Consider the following 15433-nt stretch of genomic DNA (forward strand, 5'->3'; position numbering starts at 1 on the left):
AGCTGCACCCTGTCTCAAAACAAACAAAAGCAAGTGTTGATGGCCATTCCCAGCGCACAGTGGTGCCCGAGAAGGGGTGGAAATGCTAAAGTGGGATTTAAACTCTGAGGGAAGACAGAGCTGTGGCTTTGGGGGCCTGGAGCCCTTCACAACACAGCTTGGCCAGGAACAGATGCGGAGGAACAGCCAACACCTAGTGCCCCACCCACTCCCGACTCCTCACTTATGGGCCTGGCTTAGAAAGGAGTGTCATACTCCTTTCTCGGCACTTATTAAGCACCTACTGTATCCCCAGCTCTGCCTAGCAGGGTTGAGAGAAGTCACATGGGCTCAGGGTCCCACGGCGCCCTCTTCAGAGCCTCCACCAGTGAGAACAGTAAAGACACAAAAAATATTCCTGAAGTTTCCTCCCTGAGCCGCCCAGCCAGGCAGAGCCTGTGGACTCTCAGGCTTGGGGTCCAGAGGCTCCATGTTGTGGGCAAGAGCTGCTCAAAGTCGGGGTGTGGATTAAATGCTAGGATTTAATCCGTGTCTCTGGGGGCCTGTGACAGACACCTCACACCCTCCCCGAGCTGTGCCTGGAAGCTGTCCCCACTAAGACTTCTATAGAGGGTAGAAACACAACCCGGGGTGCCCTGACCATTAACCCCAGGGTCCTCCATTTCCCCTATAAACAGCCTGGCACCTGGCCCAGTGAGGCAAGGCCTCCCCCAGCCACGTCTCCAGCTGCTGACCCAGACGACATTCAAGCCCTGGCCACGGTCACCTCGTCCCCAAGGGGAGATGAGAAACAGTTGATATGTGACCCTTGACCTTACTGGACACCCTACACACTCCCAAGGATTGGGGAGGGGGGGAGCTCAGAGATCCAGTCTCTCATCCCTCATGCACAGGGTGTTGGGGCTTCCCTGGTGACAGTCTTAGCTCTGATCTCCCAGTCCTCAGGACCCTTTGGCTGCTCAAGAAAGTGCTGCTGTGAGAGTCTAATTGACTCAAGGAGTTTCTGAGCTCAGGCTGCAGAGCCTAGAAACTCACCTCCAAGAAGACAGGCCTCCTCCCTCTCCTCCCCTCCCCCTCCCACCCCTCCCTTCACAGTCCAGCATCCACAGGGGGCCTGGTCCCAGAAAGAACTCAGTTCCCACCAATACCATCACTTTGGCTCCTATTCCAGAGGGCTTAAGTGACTTAAAGACACACAACTGAGGAGACAGAACTGAGATCCCAGCCCTGCCTTCCTGTCACTGTGCCACGTACCCTGTCCCCTCATGCCCATGAGCCCCACATCACGCTGGGGGTGCAGGAGGCCTGGCAGCAGAATATCCCATGTGCCCCTAGATCAGCCCCGTGTCCCCCTCCAGTTCCCTTGATTGAGCACAGCTCCTCAAGCCCGAGGGAGAAGCCCCGGGGTCCTTTCAGGGAAGGACAGACGTCACAGACATCTCTGGCACCAGTGTTCCTGGAAAGGAGGTTTACAAGCTTGGCTATTTTTCACTCTGCAGCTGCTGCCATAAACTGCCCCCCCAACCCTCACCCACCCAGGGGGAACAGCTGTAAAGGGTCTCCAGGGCCCAGAGCCGGCGCCAAGTCCCCCTACCCCTTGCTATTTCTGAGCAGCCAGAGAAATCCTGAAATTAAACCTCCTGAACGAGAGGCAAATCCCTGTTCCACTCTGACGGAGGCTCATCCTTTCTCCAGAGCAGAAGAGCTGGCGCAAGGTCTGCCCAGCTCCCAGCTGGGCCTCATGTGGAAAGAGCAGGGGCTGGAGAGCTGGCTCGGCAGCGGAGAGCACTAGCTGCTCTTCCAGAGGATCTTGGTTCAATTCCCAGCTCCCACATGGCAGCTCATAACCGTCTACGACTCCAGTTCTCAAGGATCCGATGTTCTCTTTTAACCTCCACCCACACCAGTCACCCACACCATGTCCACACATGTGTGCAAACTACACACACACACACACACACACACACACACACACACACACACAAGAGAATAAAGGGCAGCTTTAGATCAAGGTCTCCAACCTGATCTACCCCACAAACAGCCACAGAAGGACCCCAGGTGATCCTTTAAAAATGAATTTGTTAGTTAGATATGATGGCACACACCTTGAATCCCAGCATTTGGAAGGCAAAGGCTTGTGGATTTCTGTGAGTCTGAGTCTAGCCTGGTCTACCTATTGAATTCTAGGGCAGCCAATGCTACATAATACAACCCTGCCCGAAAGAGGGAGAGGGGGGGGGAGGGAGGGAGGGAGGGAGGGAGGGAAGGAAGGAAGGAAGGAAGGAAGGAAGGAAGGAAGGAAGGAAGGAAGGAAGGAAGGAAGGAAGGAAAGAAGAAAGAAAGAAAAGATTTGGATTTTTTGCTGAGATTATGTGCATAGGAGCCTCGTAGGCCAGAAGAGAACATTGAATCTCCTGGAACTGGAGTTGCAGATGGATGTGAGCCAGCAGATGGGTGCTGGGAGTCAAACCCAGGTCCTGTCAGCACTCTTAACCTCTGAGCCATTGCTCCAGCCCACCTGGTTCTTTCTTCCAGTCAGTTCGCTGTGACAGAATGTCCAGCAAACACAGCGTAAGGAAGGCTTTACCGTGGCTCACGGTGTGAGAGGATGTGGTCCCTCAGAGCCTGGATGGCACAGTAGCGGCAGTGAGGTAGCTCACACCGCTCTGTCAGGAAGCGGAGAGATGAATGCTGGTCCTCAGCTGCCTTTCTCACTCTAAGGCCCGGCCCGCAGGATGTGCTGTCTTCAGAGTGGATTTTACTCAGTTGAACTCCTCTGGAATCTCCTCTGGAAACACCCTCACCGAGGGGCCCACAGGTGTGTCTCCTAGGTGACTCCAAATCCTGTGGGCAACAGTGAGGACCAGCCACAGTTCCGATACCCACTAAACTAGAGGCTCCCTGAAGTCATGTCCGCCCCACGTCTTCACCGTCACCCTGTGTTCAAAGCTCCGGGTGGCCATGTGATCTTGGACTGGATCTCTGAGTCTCCATTTTCCTTTTCCTTCCAGATCCTAGGGACGGGTTTTGCTGTGCAATAGCATAATTACACCACATTACTCTCTGCCCTGGAAGGTGGTGCCGTAAGGGGAGTCCAGGAAGCACACTGCCTGCACATCGGTGCATCACCAAAGCCATGCTTACACTTGGGATATGCAAATACGTTAACATGAGCTTTTAGTGGTTTATCGCTTTTGACAGCTTCATACTTGTGCATAGTGCTCTTCAAACCTCCTCACCCCACTACCTCTGGCAGACAGGGTTTCTCTGTGCAGCCCTGGCTGTCCTGGATCTCGCTCTGTAGACCACACTGGCCTCGAATTCACAGAGATCCGCCTGCCTCTGCCTCCCGAGTGAGTGTGCCACCACTGCCCTGCATAACAGGTTTTCTTTTGGGCCACCAATCAGCTCCCAAATAACGACATGAAGACTTATTATCAACTATGAATGCTCGGCCTTATCTTATGCTTGTCCCACTAGCTCTTATAACTTAGTTTAACCTATTTCTCTTCATCTACGTTTTGCCTCAGGGCTTTTTACCTTTCATTCTATATGTCCTACTCTGTGTCTGACTGGCAGCTGCCTGGCTAACCCTGGGCATCTCCCTCTCTTCCTCCCTCATTCTCTCTTCTACAGCCTAGATTTCTCCTCCTCCTTATTCTCTCTGCCCTCCAGCCCTGACTATCCCTCTCCTGCCTAGCTATTGGCAGTTCAGCTTTTTATTAGACCAATCAGGTGCTTTGGGCAGGCAAAGCAACACATCTTTACATCATTAAACAAATGCAGCATAAACAAATGCAGCACACCTTCACATAGCTAAACAAATGTAACACACCTTTACATAGTTAAACAAATGTAACACATCTTTACATAGTTAAACAAATGTAACACATCTTTACGTAGTTAACACATCTTTGCCTAGTTAAACAAACGCAACATAAACCAATGCAACACACCTTTACACAATTAAAGTGTTATTCCACAACACACCTCCTCTTACCCCTCCTCACCCCTCCTTACCCCACCACCTCCTCTCACCCCTCCTCACCCCACTACCTCGTCTCATCCACTTTGCTCCTACTGAACCTTTCCCCCCCAACTTATCCCCCTCCACTTTTGTGTCTGTGTGTCTGTCTGTGTCTCTCTCTGAGTGTTTGTGTGTATACACCATGGTGTGCATGTGTGGAGGTCAGAGGACAACCTGTATATAGGAATCAGTTCTCTCCTTCCACCATGTGGGTCTCAGGATTGAACCCAGGTCTCCAGGATTAGCAGCAAGCTCCCTTGCCCACTGAGCTCTCTCACAGGCCCTAGCCCGTCTTTCCGATAACACTGGTGAGACGCCCTTTTGCATCCCGTTTACAAGTTAACGATCAGTTGTGAATTCCCATTCTTCCCACCCATTGCATTAGGAAGGCTGTGAGGAAACAACACAAGCTTTAGTTTTGATCATTTCAAACTGGAAACAAATGCCCAGCAGCATGGGGTTGGATGAACAAATCCTGGTACGTCAATGCAATAGAAAACTACTCAGCAAGGAAAAAGGTGAACGCTGCCGCACACCACACTGACAAAAGCATCACAAATATTTATATGGACTAGGAGAAGCCAGCCGGAAAAACAGACACTATACACTTCCATTTATGCAAAACCCTAGAAAACAAAAGGAATCTAGTTAGTTGTGGGGCTTGGGGGGGAGTTGGGGGGCTTGGGGGGGAGTGTGGGGGTTGAATGAGAAAGAGGTATGAAGAGGAGAGGTAGAAGGGATTTTAGGAGTCCAGAGTAATGTCTGGAAAGCCAGGTGTGGGTCCCGTCATCCGGGTACTTGGGAGGCTAAGGCAGAAGAATCAGGGGTTCAAGGTCATCCTCCGCTACATAGTAAGCGTGAGGCTAGCCTGGGCTGCGTGAGACGTTGTCAGGGTTTGTGGGTGACAGGTGTGTTCATGATCTGGTCTGTGGTGACAGTTTTGTGAGGACGCGTGTGTCACAGACCACCGGGTTGTGCCTTCAGGCACACTAACTACCCCATGGGTTAGTTACACCTCAGCAAAGCCGTGAACACGACTGTGGAGCTCCGATGCTGCGCAGAGCCTTTGACAAGCGGCAGCCGACATCGCCCGTTGCTGTCATGTCCTCCGCTGCCACACGGCCCCACTCTGTGCAAACACACCTCCCTAATGGTGGTTGCTGGCTAAATAGCCACGGTTGGGAAAAGGCCACCTGCATTCTCCCAGCAACCCAGAAACACGAAGGGTGGACGGATCCGGACACAGAGAGAGTGATGAGGCCAGAGGCCGCCCCCCCCCACACCCCACAGCCAGCACCTAGCTCATGTGCATCCCCTACCCCACCATCAACAGCTGGGTTTGGCCTGTGGACCACTGACATGTTCTAGACCGTGGTGGTCCACTCCTGCAATCCTAGCACTCAACGATGAAGCGGGAATTCAAGGCCAGCCCGGACCACACAGCAAAATCCTGCCAAAATAAAGCAAATCACATTTAAAAATAAAATAAAATGACATGTTCTAAAATAAGGCAGTCAGTCCTCACAGTCCTGAGGACTCCTGCCCAAGCAAGCTACAGACAGACCTGGGTTCGAACGCAGTTCCGCAGGGCTGTGTGACCTCGAGCAAGTTGCTGCCCTCTCTGAGCTGCTGGTCTCTGTGGTGAGGGTTAGATGTGGCTCTGTGGATCCTGGTTGCCTTTCCTCCTCCTCACGCAGGAGCACGCAGAGCGCACAGCACCCACTGTGTGTGCGCAGTACCAGGCAGGGTCCCGGGGCAGCCCTGAGACGGGGATGGAGCCCCACACCCCTCTTCTCTTGGACTTTGTACCTCTCAGTCAGGAAAAGCCTGGGGAGTTGGGCTGGTGCTGCTCTCTCCATCCTTGTCTACAGGGGTGGAGCTAAGTAAGCACCCTACACTGAGCTACACCTCAGTCCTGAGCCCAGGATAAAATCACCCGTCTTCACAGAGCAACAGATACCCAGAGAGGTGGGGTGTACCCAAGGTCACACGGCCGAGAATGGGGCTGTCCTTACGGCAGAAGCTCTGACTCCACCGTGAGAGGGATAAAGACATGTGTGGATGCTGAGTGTGCGGATGCCGCGGTCCGCCCGCCTGCTCTCACCTGATGTGACCCAGCCCTGTCCCCGGGGCTGACCACAGCTGCGTGAAGAAAGGGAGGTGCCTGCTTCCTTCTGTGGCTCTTCAGCCCCTCACTCACCACAGATCACCAGCACCACACACACACACACACACACACACACACACACACACACACACACAAAAGCACATACGCATACACACACTCACTCATGTACTCACAAGCACACACTCCCACTCACACACACACACACACAATGCATACACATATGCACACACACATGCACTCACAAGCACACACACATTTGCACACTCACATACATGCACACAGGTACTCTCATGAACACATACACAATGCACACACACACACACACACACACACATGCATACATGCATGCACTCACAAGCACACACAGGCTCACACACAGTGGCAGCAGGCCTGGCTGGAAACAGATGAACAGGTTATAAGCCGGACAGCCTGTTTAGACCTTGGTCCCCCGGGCGGCACTGAGGTTGTCTCCCTTGATGTCAACTTCAAGCCCAGCTCTGTCCCTTGTGGTCCCGGCCCACCACTCATGATCTCCCTCCATGGCTTCCTGGGTGTGTCCACAAAACAGCCCCTCTGGGCAGATCCCTGCAGATGTGGGGAGATCAGGGGACTTTCAGCAGGAGTGGAGCCCTGCTCTCTCCCCTCCCTGAGGCAACCATTTTCTCCTCTGTCCGTCCCTCCACCCACTCACTTCTCCATCCATCATCTCTCCTCCCTCCCCCCATCAATCCCTCATGCCCTCCTCTATCCACACAGCCCTCCATCCGTCCACCACCACCCCTCACAGAACACTCGGGCTGCTGTCCACTGAGCTGAACCCCTGGCTGTGGGACCTGAGCAACTGACTGCACGCGCCAGCCCTGCTTCCTTCTTCCGGCTGTGGGAGTCATGACAGCTCATTTCAGGTCCCGAGAGTTTCGGTGAGTAAAGTGTCAAGTGCTCAGACTGGGCCCGGTCACCTGTCACTGGTTGCTCCCGTTCACCATGGGCCATTGCCGTCACTGAGCCCCGGAGGTGTGGAAGCAGGGGCATCGGGAGAGGGTCTAGACCAGGAGCTGAAGGCTGAGACGTTGTCATTGCATGCAGTATGGGAGGGTGGAGGGGCATCATGACATGAGGAACAGCACTGGAAAAGCTCAGAGGCACAGAGGCTCTCGGGCCACCTCCATAATCCCCCCCGACTCCAGAATCAGAGAGCACACACCATTGTCAAGGCCATGTACCCCATATTCTCTGGAGAGCTCCCCTGGAATTAGTGGGAGACTGCTGCCTGAAGAATTGCTGTCCAGTGTCGCCTTGGCGTGACCCCAGGGAGCTTCCGTACTTCCGGCCACAGCCAGAACTCAGCAACAAGGAGAGAGCCTGACACCCAGAGAAACTGAGGCACTTGGCCGGAGCCACCCAGCACATCAGAATGGGAGGTATTTGGGTGAACATTGGCAACTCTTCTGGTGCTCTTGGAGGAAGCTGGGCTGGGCTGAGGGGTGGGTCCTTTCCAACTGCACAACACAGAGGCCATTGTGTGCTCCGGAAGCCGAAGCACGGGCCCCTCAGACTGGATGTGAGATCCTTGAAGGATCAGGGTTGTAGGAGACAGCCTCCCTGCCACCACCATCCGGGGAACGTGGCACATGTTCCCCAACCCCGGCACATCTGGATTCCAGAAGGCAGTTCCTGGGCTCAGGCAGGAGGTCATCAACACAGGAACTCACCATCAAAGCAAAGGAAGAGGCTAGAAGTGGGGGGCTGAAGACTGGGTGGGTCTCTGGAGGCCAAAAGACCTGCCAAGGGTAGGTGTTGGCAACACTGTCCCTGAGGCCCCGCTAATGCTCACCCCACCTACAGAGAATGGGCCACCATGACCTCACCACGACCCTGTCCCACAGCACAAAGAGGTGGCTGCGGTATGGCCATACCAGCTGCAGAGCCAGGCAGCAAAGGGTGTCCATGTGTTGAACACACCACCTCCAGGACTCCTCAGGTATGTGGACCCCAACAGCTACGGGCACCCAGCTTTCTCTTTACCACACCCATCCTCAGCTCTAGGACCTGGCTGACGCCATCCCCTAATGCGACCCACAGCCCACGAACACCCCCTCACTGTAGACTTGTGCAGCCATGGACAGTCCAGAGAGTCTCGAGCCAGATCAAGGTTTATTATATGTTATATTTCCATACCTGAAGAGTTGGAGTCCCTGAATGCAGGTGTGGGGAAGCCCCCAATGCCCCCAACAGAACAAAGCCTCCACACTGTCCAGGACTGAGGGATGGTGTGGGCTCAGGCTGCCAGACCACTGTGTGAGCAAGGGGTGTGCCAGGCCCCTGCTCCAGGCTGGGCGTCAGAATCCAGAACAGCAGTTGTCCCGAATGCCCCGTGGCTTCCAGGCTGCTTCTCCGTTCCTTCCCCTCATCCCAGCATCGATAACAAGATGAGTTGCATACTCTCACGTCAGGGCCGCTTGACCCTTGAGAGAACTAGACCCCCTGCATCTCACGTACCAACTCGGAACCAAACCAGAAAGTGGGGTGCCTTAGAGAATTGAGAACAGTCTTTTCCAGAGTGGGTGCTGTAAGACTGGACGTTGTAACTATTCGTCATCACCCTCATCATAAAGCAGCTCGGGGAAAGAGAAGCAAAGCCAGCCCAATAGGAAGCCTTAAAGTGGTTGCATCAGCTTGGGGAGGGGCACAGCGGCTCCTCAACGCCCATGACTTTGAGTTTGTGTATCCATGGAGTGTCTAGGGGAACTCTTGTGATGGAAGTGGGGGGTCCCTTCAAGAGGCTTCCTAACTAATCAAGTCCACTGAGTGAGGCAGAGTGACACCAACGTTCTGGTGACCAGCAGATGTGTAGGGGACCCTCTGTAGTCCCTGGCATGATTGGACACCGGCTGCGCTGTGCTTTCCCAGTGGGGCGCGAAGGCAGCTGAGGACCATGGCGGGCCCATCTAGTTGACGTCTTTCAGATCCAGCAGCCTTGCTTGTCTTCACAGCCAAGATGGAAGCATCAGCTGCCTCACCAGGGGCCTCTGGCCTCTTCCTCTTCTGCTGTGTGGCTGGCTGGCTGCTTGTGGGGACTGCCTCATGGCAGCTCCAACTGGGGTGCGTCTGTCCGTCCACTGGTAGAGAAGTGGTGCTTTCGGGTGAAGACCCCAGGATATGGCAAGAGGCGTTAAAGGTGCTGGAACTTGGGGTGAAGTTTCCTGGGGTGCACCAGAAGTCATCAGCTCTGCCCATTTGGGGTCAGGATTGGTCCCACCATGGCCAAGGAGCGGGTGTCAAGAAGCAGTCAGAGCTGAAGGCCCTTCTTGACCAAGGAGGTGACCCTCAAGGACCCAGCAGTCAGGCCCAGCAGTTCTGGGTGGGGCCTGTTAGACAGTTGGGGAGACTCGGCTACAAGCGCAGGAGCTTTCAGGGGGGCTGGCAGGTCCCTGGGACTCCTGGGCTACAGAGAAAGACCCTTCTTGTCCCCCCTGGCCCTCACTGGCTGCAGGAGCCCCTTCAGCCTCGGGCTCGTCTGGGACCCCCAGCTTCTCTGCGGCGACCCCGCATACCGGGGCTTCCTGGGCCCCCTCCTGGCTGCTCGGCACCTCATCCTCTGACCCACCCTTCCCTGCCTTTGTTCCCTCCCCACTGCCTGGCACCACTCTGGCTGGAGACCGGAGGTTCTGGGTAGCAGCCAGGATGTCAGCCTGGAGCTGCTGGGAGGAGTCCAGGGCCTCTTCCGGCCGGCTGTCAGATGCCCTGTCAGGGACCTCGCTGAAGGCACGGGGCCCCCCAGCCCGGTCACTCTGGTCCACATACTTCTTTTCAGGGAAGGAGGATGGGTAGTAGGCCGTGGCCTTGTGCTTCTGGCGGGTGATGAGCGCGGCGCAGACGATGAACATGAGCAGGAAGGTCAGAGAGCCCACCACGGCAATGAGCATTACGTACTGGCGGAAGAAGTCCATGATCCCATCCAGGAGGTTAGTGGGGGGCGAGGGGCCCTCCAGAGCTGTGGGCTGGGGCGTCCCTGGTGTGGGGCTGAAGGCTGGAGTCCGGGGTGGTGGCAGGCTCGGGGAAGAGGCTGAGGAGCCCTCGGCTTCTCCACTGCCCCCCACATCCTCCAGGAAGGTGGCCGGGAGGGACACAGAGTAGGCCGCCACAGGCACAGGCCTCATAAGCAGCAGCAGAGACAAGAGGAGGCTGGAGACCATGTTGACCACAGAACCTGAGGGGAAACAGTGAGAGAAATCAGGCTGAGTCTCCTGTGTCTCCAGGGTCTCGGGACTCAGGAGTGGTTCGCTCGCTCCCGGGGACAGCAGAGGACCCAGGTCACATTCCAGCAAGTCACTTAGCCGAACCCTTCACCATACAGCAACATGAACACACTCCCAGACCATTATACAGGGAATGCCACCTGTCCCACTTCCTTCTGACGTTCCTGGGGACAGAAACTGTACCTTGTTCATCTTGGTGGCTTCAGTGTTTTGCACCCAAAGTATACACGAAGCGCTCAATAGATGCTTCTGCGCCAGCGTGGCCGAACTCACAAAACTAGCTTACACGCTCATGGTTTACCACGTGTCAGATACTAGTTGAAGCATCTTTGTGTGAAAAGAGGGATGCATCTGGAAAGCAGAGGATAACCTCGAGTGCTGTTCCTCTTCAGACACCCTCCACTTCATGTTCGAGGCCGGGCCTTTTACCGGGACTTAGCGCTCCTGTGTTAGGACAGACAGGCTTCCAGAACCCGCCTGTGTCCCCGTCCCCACTGCTGGTATCTCAGGCATGCGCCGCCACCATGCTGGCTTTTGACATGAGCTAGAGATGCAACTCAGGTCTCCAGCATCACCCCGAGCCACCTCCCAGCCCGATTAGAAATTTGTCCTGGAAGCCTGAGAGCCACCCAGTGGGGGAAGGCTATGATTGTCCCCATTTCCAGCGGCAGAAACCAAGGCTCGGGGGAAACTGAGGCTCGGGGGATCCAGTGACCTACCCAGGGAGATCTGGCAGGCATAAAGGAAGCAATGGCCTGAGGACTCTGGGAGATGGGGGTGAGGCGGGAGACCAGATGGCTGAGGGACACCTCTGCACAGGAAGTGTCCCCGGGCACCGTTACTCTGGGGCCTTGGTAGTTCCAGCATAGGGTTTTCCAGTCTACCCACTTCCTTTTCCAGAAGATTCTAGGCTCTGGAGCTGCCGGGTCTGCAAACTGTATAGGAGGCCTGGGTGCCAGGGTGGGGCTCAGGGCATCTGTGCCCCCCATCTCCCCAACCCTTGGAAGCCTGGACTTCACTGGGAGCCTCCAAAAGCCCAAGAGGTTCCAGGGGGAGGCACAGTTCCTGGGGAGACAAAGCTATCTGTCTCACCCCAAGGCAGCAGCCCCTCCCCACAACCTCCACTAAATGGGAACCAGATGCGCCCCTCCCCCCCTGGAAGGCTGCTCCAGGCATGAACCCCCCAGACCCCATCTGGCCCAGACAGCCAGGCTAATTAATAAATTCCTCATTGCCCAAGTTTACACTAACTCTCCCAGCCAGTGGGAACGGGATCCGGGGTTCCAACTCTTGCTAGCACAGCAGAGAGCTCGGGTCCCTGAGGCTGATTAGAAGTCTAAGACAGAGCCGGCTTCAGGGCCCTGTCTCGGGGGGTCTCCCTCAGAGGACTGAGGTGGGGAGGTAGAGGCAGAGGCCCAGAGTAGGCAACAAGCCACACACACAGCAAGTTCCTGAGCTGCACCACAGCCTCGGGTCCTGCTTCACGAGACGGGTGGCATTACCTGCGCCTGGTGTGACCGGGACTCAGGAGGTAGGTCATTTAGTGACTATCCCAGTGGCCTGAATAAGTGAAGCCTTCCAGTGACGTGCCCTGAGCCCTGGGTCTCACCGGAAACTGGCACCAGGATGCCCCCCACCCCCATCCAAAGGAGCCAAAAATCAAGCCAAGGCAGGGAGCATCATCTCTCAGCCTCCTGGTCTTTCCAGTCAGCTCCGGGTGACTCACAACACCACAAATGCTGTGTGTGGGGGGGGTTGTTAGCCTGATCGTTTTCATCATTAAATTCTTATAGCTTCATTTTTAAAATGCTTTCTGTCTGGGTTGGATCTGCAGCCGAGGCCCCTGAACTGGTGCCAGTTTGGTCAAACCGGCTCAAACAGCAAAAGACCGACGTTCATGGCAGAACAGAAAAAGAGGCTCGACGGGCCAGCGAGAGGGCTCGGCAGGTGAGGGAGATTGCTGCCAAGCCTGATGCCTGGAGCGGATCTCCAGGACCCACAGGATAGCAGGAGAGAACATCTCCCACAGGCTGTCCTCTGACCTCCGCTCATATACCATGGCCTGCACAGCCAACTATTACATAAATATATAAATGTAATAAAAATTTTTGTAAAATGATTAAATTACCAAGGGGCTTGTTCCCCCCCCCCCCCGTTCCTCCCCCCTACCCCCCGCCTTTCTGCTGCGCCAGGGTCTCACATGTGCTAAGCAAGTGCTCCGTTGCTGAGCCCCCGGGGCTCATGGACAGTGATGGCCTAGGCCTCCGTGGAGAATAATTCATCTCAGCCCTCTCCCTTGGCCCAGGCCTACAACAGTGATACCTTCAGATTCAGAGTGGATGGTGACGTGTCCAAGGACATACAGACGATCAGAATCCTCTCTCGGGTGTGGGCACCTACATGCTGTGAGGGTGCACATGTATGGACATGTGTGTGCAGGCTTGTAGAAGCCAGATGACAATCTGAGGCATTACGCCCAGGAGGTCTCTCCCTGAGAACGGAGAATCACGAAGTGGGCTAGGCCGACCCCTGTCCCCGCCTTTCCAAGGCTGAGGTCTCGGGCACACCTCGCTACGCCTGGCTTTTTACCTGGGTGCTGGGCTTCAACGCCTTGCTTTTTTCTTGGCAAGTATTTTACTCTCGTGCCCCCCCTTCTCGGACCCTCCCCGTGTGCCTGGGACTGAACCGGGGGCCTTACGCACATTGGGCAAGTGCCCTGCCACTGAGCTACACCCAGCACCGGGTCAGCAGTTGGGAGACAAGAGGCAGGAGGCAAATTCAAAACCATCCTGGGCGACATATTAAGACGCTGTCTACAAATACAGTGGCGGCCCGTGGGGACTGTTGCTCCAGAGGGCCGGGCCACGGTGACCACCGTGGCTGAGCACTGTAGAAGTTCCCAGGCATGCTGACCCCAGACACATCAGCTGGAAAGCCACTGGGCCAGCTTGATCAACCTGGCCACGTAATGTCTAAAGCTACCAGCTGCCTCCTCAGGGCCTTACTTTCCCCGTCTTCAAATGGGCAGCAGTGGGGTGACTCCAGGCTGAGACCCGGAGAGCTGCTGGGACCGTGTGAGAGAACGTTCTAGAAGTGCCAGCACAGGCTGGATCCCACAGGAGAGTTGGAACTCAGGAATGGAATGCTCCGGGATAAGCCAGCATTTCCCCCTCAGCAAACCCATGACTGTCCTCACTTGCTCTGGCCCCCAACACCCCCAGGAGAAGAACAGAATACACATGCACGCATGCACACACACACACACACACACACACACACACACACACACACACACACACACACACGTAGACAGCAATTCCCCAGACAAGAGAACACTGGCCTCCTACTGGCACCCTGGAATCAGTCAAGGGGTTCAGAAGAAACTATTCCTATCTCTAAAGGGAAAGACCCTAACTCTCAGAGCCTACCACCTCCTCAGTCTCTCCTGGCTCCCCAAGAAAGACAGCAGGCAGCTAAGTGTGGGGACTCAGCCCTGCATGAAACTAACCAAACCTTGCAGGAGATGGTCATGTGACCCTGAGTGGTTCCCCTAAATTCTCTGGGCCTCAGTTTCCTCTCTGTGGCACAGAAGAACTGACCCGAACAGATCTGAAATGACTGCTAGACCTGCCAGGCACCCCTCACCTGCCTCCTGGGGAGAGCGGGGCCTACTTGGCCTCCTGGGTCCGTCCTGCACAAGGACTGAGGGTCTCAGGCTGATAAACCTCTGCTTTCCCCCAGAGGAAACTCATTGCCCAGCAGAGCCCTGACGGAGAGGTGGCCCAGAACAGTCCCGTGTCACCTCCTAACTGTGTCTGGGGTTGGGCATGTCAGCTCCCTGAGCTTTAGCTTCCACATCTACGCAGTGGGGACAGGTCACAGTGTGCAGTGCCCGGCACAGGTCAGCAAGTGGACACAGAGGATCATCCAGGATGCCCTCCAGGACCCTCTTTCTTAGGAGCTGCTGTTTTAAATCGATATGGTCATGAATACGCAGATGAGGCAAATCTCCCCCCCAAGGACTGGGTACCCCAGGACCTGAGGCTGCCTAGTCAGTCTCTGTCCCACCCCCACCCAGAAACTGGTGGCCAGTGATGGAGGGGCGGGCCATGGAAACCTGGCTTCAATTAGACTTGGGGGGAGGGGGCTCTGGCTGAAGCGTTGTATCCACAGCCTATTCCCTCAGGGCTGCCAAGGACAGGGACCTGGACCCCTCGAGAAGAGGCCTGGAAGGAGACTGAGGTCTCAGAGCCTATACACACACACACACACCCCACCACCACCAACCAGCAGCAATAGCAGCAGCAGCAGCAGCCAGAGCCCACAACACAGACTCAGAGACCCACACACAACTCCAAGACACTCCAGCAAGCTCCCACAGCCCCTCCAGCTCTTGTACACCCACACACCAACCGGTGCATCGGACATCCCAAGTACAGCCTGCGGAAAAAGTACACAGGACAATACAAGTTCACGCCAGCATCCTCCCCACGTCCCAGCCACATACATGCACCCTCCTGGTGACCCCAGCATCCATGCACACACATCTTAACCACATGCACATACTCAGATTGCACACACATTTAGGGATTCTGGCAAAGTTCTCCAAATCGCCTGACTTTCGGAGCCGCAGGCTGGGACTTACCAGCTCCCCGTGAAGGAAGGCCTGGCTGCCACTGCCAGGTAGACGAGCCTGGCCTGCTAGACAGTCCGACAGTCGACAGACAGTCGGCCCGCAGTCTGCCGCCAGCTGCTCTGGCTGGTGCCTGCCCACCTCGGCCTCCAGGCCCTCCTCCTTCCTCCTCCCCGCTGGACTGGAGGGCCAGCTTGATTTCATTAAGAGAGCTTGGGGTGGGGATAGTGTAGGGCGGGACTATGCTGGGCCACACGCAGTCCCACCCTCCTCACACTCCAAGCTTGCTTCCTTCTGACCTCAGGTCCCCTGGGCAGACTCAGATAGACTGACAGACAGAGGGGCTTCCAGGAGCGCTTCCCCAGAACTTCGAGCTGAAGTCCTTC

At 55.7% G+C, this 15433-nt stretch overlaps 1 protein-coding gene across 1 annotated transcript; it reads right to left on the minus strand.

The window, feature by feature from the left end:
- Positions 1 to 8290: 8290 nt before the first annotated feature.
- On the minus strand, positions 8291 to 15227 carry Tmem119 (transmembrane protein 119). Its single transcript, XM_052755048.1, has 2 exons — positions 15060 to 15227; positions 8291 to 10365 (listed from the first exon to the last, which is right to left on the minus strand). The coding sequence occupies exon 2, from the start codon at positions 10349 to 10351 to the stop codon at positions 9527 to 9529; it is 825 nt and encodes a 274-aa protein (XP_052611008.1). The 5' UTR covers positions 10352 to 10365; positions 15060 to 15227; the 3' UTR covers positions 8291 to 9526.
- Between the last annotated feature and the right edge of the window lie 206 nt (positions 15228 to 15433).

Source organism: Peromyscus californicus, unplaced genomic scaffold, assembly GCF_007827085.1.
Source record: "Peromyscus californicus insignis strain IS unplaced genomic scaffold, ASM782708v3 Scaffold_2__1_contigs__length_46816999, whole genome shotgun sequence".
Taxonomy (NCBI): Eukaryota; Metazoa; Chordata; class Mammalia; order Rodentia; family Cricetidae; genus Peromyscus; species Peromyscus californicus.